Source organism: Dipodomys ordii, unplaced genomic scaffold (assembly GCF_000151885.1).
Source record: "Dipodomys ordii isolate 6190 unplaced genomic scaffold, Dord_2.0 Scaffold230, whole genome shotgun sequence".
In the NCBI taxonomy this organism is placed as follows: Eukaryota; Metazoa; Chordata; class Mammalia; order Rodentia; family Heteromyidae; genus Dipodomys; species Dipodomys ordii.
Genome location: NW_012267446.1, coordinates 259,277 through 265,157, shown reverse-complemented (window position 1 = coordinate 265,157; position 5,881 = coordinate 259,277). Strand labels below are relative to the sequence as shown.

At 41.9% G+C, this 5,881-nt stretch overlaps 1 protein-coding gene across 1 annotated transcript in view; it reads right to left on the bottom strand.

The window, feature by feature from the left end:
- Nucleotides 1–4,696: 4,696 nt before the first annotated feature.
- LOC106000614 (vomeronasal type-2 receptor 116-like) overlaps nucleotides 4,697–5,881 on the bottom strand; it is an 11,435-nt gene continuing 10,250 nt past the window's right edge. The window contains exon 4 of the mRNA XM_013035896.1: nucleotides 4,697–5,644. Within this exon, the coding sequence (XP_012891350.1) occupies nucleotides 4,697–5,644 (948 nt within the window). The remainder of the gene's footprint in view (nucleotides 5,645–5,881) is intronic.

The following is a 5,881-nucleotide window of genomic DNA, read 5'->3' as shown; positions in this document are numbered from 1 at the left end:
AATGAGGCCACTCCATGAGCCCTTTCTCCACCTGTTAGAGCAGGAGACTCGCTTTTGCCTCTGGGAGCTTCCAGATCCACTCCTACCAGGCCAATCAACCTACAGTGCAGGCCTCACCCCACACACATCATGGCATCCCCAGACATGACAACCAATGTATCCCAGTAGTCCCTCTCCTCAGAGTGCACTAGCTACTGAGCATGGTTTTGCTGCTCTGTGGGAAGATGGGGCTCAGGGACCTGCTCTGGAAGGAGAAGGATACTTCCAGCATTCTCTGGGGCATGGGGAGGTCAGCATCAGCATGAAGGATACCTGGGCTTCAACTATGAGGGACAGCACACAGCTTTGGAATACTGCAGAGCCTTGTCCTTGCCAGCCTGTGGCAGGTCCTGAGCAGCAGGCCCGGAGCGGGGCAGGGCACTGGCAGGATTCATAACCTGCCATGGAGGGCTTCCTTTTCTTTCTTCCTCTGTTCACATGGATTGGGTTGATTTTCAGGTTAGATTATTTTTATGACTATGTGGCTTTAATATGTTAGTAAGGTTATCACTCTCTCTTTTTTTAAATAGAGGAATGATGGTTTGCAGAGTTGCATGTTAAGAATAAAAGGGAATGAAAAATGAATATAAATTTTCAATTTGGAAAAGTGTGTGAGGGTGTGTATGTGTTTGTGTATATATCAGCATTTCAAATCCGGTCCCTTTCTAGGCATTCTTACAACTTGGCACTTGACCAGTTGAGAAATGCCTCCAGCCCCAGGATTTTACTTGTAAGTTAGAGAGGGGATCTCATAGACTTTTCTGCCCAGGCTGGTTTTGAACTGGGATCTTCAGAGCCCAGCCTTTAAAGGGAGCCACAGGAATGTGACTCTGAAAAACAATGTGGTTAATATGTAAATTAACAATAAATTTAATAGTAAATTTCCACAAGTATGTGAAAATTTAATATACATTACTCAAGTCAGTATTTTATAACAGTATTATGTGTATGGTGTGTATTTTAGTCCAATATAAATGGAGATGGAACACTATTGGATCTTAAAAAAATCAGCAGTAAATAAAGCACTGGAAGAAAGGACACAATATCTTTGCTAGAATAGCTAAAGAAATTCAAAAAATCTACTGTGGGTATTCTCTTCTCTTCTTCCATTTATTTTTGGAAGTCCTTAGCGATTTGGTCCAATAAGATGCACAAGTTGGCTAATTGTGAGTGCTGGGCATTGATTCTCCAAGGTCATATGGAAGTCAATGATGAACCCATTCTTTCCCTCCTTCACTTGAATGTCTTCAGGACAGGTGTGGTTTACCTGTTTGTATCCTCAGGGACAGAGGCTGGCACTGGCCAGCTCCTGGTCGGTCAATCCTATGGACACACCAGGCTTGAAAAGGTCTTTGGTTCTTTACCCCTTGGTCATGCCTAAAGACAGAAGCAGCTTAACCCAGTAAATCTTTTATTTATTTATTTTGTTGGTGATGGGGCTTGAACTCTGGGCATGGGCACTGTCACTGAGCTCTTCAGCTCAAGGTGAGAACTCTACCACTTGAGCCACAGTGCCACTTCTGCTTTTCTAGTATTTTATTGAAGATAAAAGTCTCATGGACTTTCCTGTTTGAGCTGGCTTTGAACTATGATCCTCAGATCTCAGCCTACTGAGTAGCTAGGATTATAAGCGTGAGTCACCAGCACCCAGGTGACTCAGAAACTCTCTTTGTTCTTCAGGTTTTTGTTTTGTGCTGGTTCTGAGAGTTGAACTCAGGGTCTGGGTGTTGTTCCTGAGCATTTTTTTCTGTGTGGAAGGGCTAGTGCTCTGTCACTTGAACCACACATATATTTCTTTTCGTTCAATTTTTTATTATTAATTTTTTATTGTGAAAATACTGTACAGAGAGATTACAATTACATGAGCAAGGTAATGAGTACATTTCTTATCAAGCATTGTTGCCTCCTCCTTTGTTTTTCCCTTACCATCCCTGCCCTCCCATTTCCACGCCTACCCCCTACCCTGCCAAAATTGTAAAGTTCATTTTTTGACATAGCATCTTGTACATTTCATTGTTGCAATGGGTCCACCTGTATCCCTATTTAAACAATTTTCCCTTCCCCTCCCCAAATTATACCAACATCAAATACAGTGAAAACAGGGGCTATACTGTGGGGGAGGGACATACAAAGCAACAAAACTCACCTTATAAATATGTTAGAAGCAATAGCAAGAGAGAAAAACCACTTGAGTCCTTATCTTGGGGTTCATTTCACCAAACATCAACTTATCTGACCTTTTCTGCTTGTCTCAGACATATACTAATTCTTGCAAATAAGCATTATTCACCATAGCTAAGATATGGAACCAATCCAGATGACCCTCAGTAGATGAATGGATCAAGAAAATGTGATATATATATATATATATAAATACACAAATGTATATATATATAAATACACAAATGTATATATATAAATACACAAATGTATATATATAAATACACACACACACACACACACATATATATATATACACACAAACACAATGGAATTCTATGCCTCCATCAGAAAAAATGGCATTGCCCATTTGTTAGGAAATGGAAAGACTTGGAAAAAATTATATTACGTGAAGTAAGCCACAGATACACTTCTGGCTTTTGTTGATTCATTGGAGATAAAAGACTCGTGAACTTTCCTGCCCCAGGCTGGCTTGGAACCCTGTTCCTCACATCTCAGCTCTCAGAGGAGCTAAGTTTACAGGCCTGAGACACTGGGGCTCAGCAAAGAGTGAGTGATTTTAATGTAACTTGTAAGTGTTTAGACACAAACTGTTACAGCTGTGTTTGCAATGTGCTGGCTGCTTCTGGACATAAGGTATGAGACCAGGATAATTCTGGTAGGTTGTCCTCTTTGACAGGGCAAACATCCATTTTATATCGCTGAGACTACAGGAACAGGTCCCTTGTATCCTAGATTCTCTCCTTAGAAATTTCTTAATGCTTCCTTCCTCTTCTAGTGGAATGTGATGAATGTATAATACAAGGGTAAATTCTACTAGTAGTATAAAGTGATAAGTTTAGACATAATAAAAGGCAAACATATGATTGAATCTGAAGCTTCCTTGTTCTCATTTCTCTAGTGGGCAACTGATCAGAGACTTCATAGACATTTGCCTTGTAGTCTAACATTCATTCACTTTGTTTAGTTATGTTTTGGTTCTCATTAAGGCTTTATTGTAGCAAAACCTATCAATTCACCCATGTTGTATACATACTAATCCAACAATAGTAGTCAGTAAATAATCACCTATGTAGAACAGTAAGCACTCTCTTCTTTGATTTACTGTGACTGGGAACAATCGTGTGGCTTCAGACATTTCTGTCTTTGTGCAGATGCTTTTCTACCTTCCAGCAATGACCCAGCAGAATAAGAGACAGCGCTGTGTGTGTCTCTGTCATGCAAATGTGGGTGAGTTCACTCCACTGAGGCATAGCTACAGCATTGAACGATGTCAAGATCCCTGGACTCTGAGACATGTGCTAACTTGACTTTTGCCCTCCTCCTGGCTGTAGATTATGTTGGTGTCCTGACAATGTCCCACTTCAAGCTCCTGAACATTTCTGATTTCTTCAGGGACTCTCCTGGACTGTTGAATCACTCTCATTCTCATAGAATCTTAAAGGACCCTGAGAGATATTGAGTCTGAACCTGTCTAATGTTTTGTCATCTCTTTTTCTCTTATGATAAATGATTCTGTTTCTCTATCCATTAATATTGAGGATCTTTAGGGGCTGGGAAGACAAGGCTCAGCTTGGGCAACTGTGTACTCTGTAGCTTCAGCTAGCTGTTTTGTTGGACAGCTCTAGTTATGTTGGTGCCCTGGTATGTCTTCCAGAGAAAAGTGCACATGGTAAAGTGGAGCAGATTAACAACTAATTCTAAACTTTTAAGGAAGAAAGAGAAAGAGTGTGAGAGAGAAATTTTGTTTTTACAAAAACACACCCAGTGATGTGGCAAAACAGAAAACATGTGAACAGAAATACACAACTGGGTCAGAAAATGTACTCTAGTTATTGTAATCAAAGCATGAAAACTTTCCCCAAGACAAATTTTCTTGTCTCAGTGAGCTTAGCAATGTAGTGATATTCAGGCAGCAAGATAGTCTATGTAGGAAATGTAATGACGACAGGGAACTAAAGGAAAGGAAGAAGCTCAGTAGAAAATGTACTCAAAAGGACAATTGATAACATAAATGGCAACTTCTATGGGAAGTAGCAAAGTATATCCAGGATAAAATGCAAATATAAAAGGTCTTGGTGGAACCTTGCTGTGACTCTAACATAAGCAGCAAAATGAATAAGAGTAAATTCCTTGTTCAAGAAATTCCTCAAGTAAAACTGTTTTTTTTTCTTTTTTTTTTGTAAAAATGTAGGATAATGATCACATTTCATAGCCAGCATTAGTTATCTCCTCCTTTATTTTCCCCATACCATCACTTCGCTCCCTGACTCCTAAACTAGTCCCACTACTCCCCGCCACCCTGACAATGTAATGTTAGTTTACAATATAGTGTCCTGTACAAATTTTGCTTAACATTATTTCATGTGGTCATGCACATAGCCTTTGACCTTCTTTGCTTGTCCTAGACATGTACCAAATTAGTATAGATTGGTCTCAGAACTTCTAATTAATCTAGGCAACATTTATGTTCATGTTAAGGTTCATTTCTTCCAGATTGTGATCTCTTCCCAAATCTTTGCAAAGTATTTCTCTCAGGTCTCATCAAGATGATGTAGCACTTGGGGGCAAAGATGCAGCCCAGGAGGCCTGCACTGGAGACCAAGATGGAGAAGACCTCCACAGCCACCATGACCTTCCCCTTTGCACTGTGGTAGACAGGCAGGAAGGTGAGCCACACACTGCAGAACACCAGCGTGCTGAGGGTCAGGAACTTGGCCTCATTGAAGGTGTCAGGCAGGTTCCGGACCAGAAAAGCCATCGTGAAGCTGGCCATGGCTAGGAAGCCCAGGTATCCCAGGACACAGTAGAAGGTGATGGGAGAACCCATGTTGCACAGGATGATGATGTGGCCATGTTCAGAGTGTTCATCTGTGTCCACAAAGGGAGGAGAGATTCCCAGCCACAGGCCACAGAGAGTCACCTGGATGAGAGTGCAGATGGGGATGATGAGGTTAGGAGCCTGGGACACCAGCCACTGCCTCGTGCTTCTCCCAGGAGCAGTGAGTGTGAAGGCCAGAACCACAGTGATGGTCTTGGCCAGGACCGTGGAGACAGCCACAGTGAAGACCACTGCAAATGTGGTGTGTTGTAGGATGCACGAGGCTGTGTGGGGACGGCCAAGGAAAAGCAAGGAGCAGAGGAAGCAGCAGGTGAGGGAGGTGAGCAGGAGGTAGCTGAGGGCCCGGTTATTGGCCTTGACAATGGGGGTGTCTTGGTGCTTGACAAAGACTCCAAGAACAGCACAGGTGAGTGCAGAGAAGCAGAGAGCCATGCAGGCCAGACCCATGCCCAAGGGGTCTTCATAAGTCAAGAAGCTTTCAGCTTTCATCAGGCAGCAGTTTCTTTCGGTGTTGGCAAAGTGATGATCTGGACACTTCACACATTGGTTCATGTCTGGTGAGAAGTGAGAATCACTATTAATCTGTGTTCAATATTTCCTCAGGCCCATTAGCTCAAATGGCCTCATTTGGCTACTTAGCCAATTGACCTGTTGACGGAATGAAATAATTGTCAGTACAATATAGTTGTAGGTGAATTTTCTTTCTTTCATACATTTTCCTTCCTTCCTTCCTTTCTCTCCTTCCTTCCTTCTTTATTCTGCTTCCTTCCTCTCCCTTCCTCCCTCCCTCTTTCTTTCTTTCTTTCTTTCTTTCTTTCT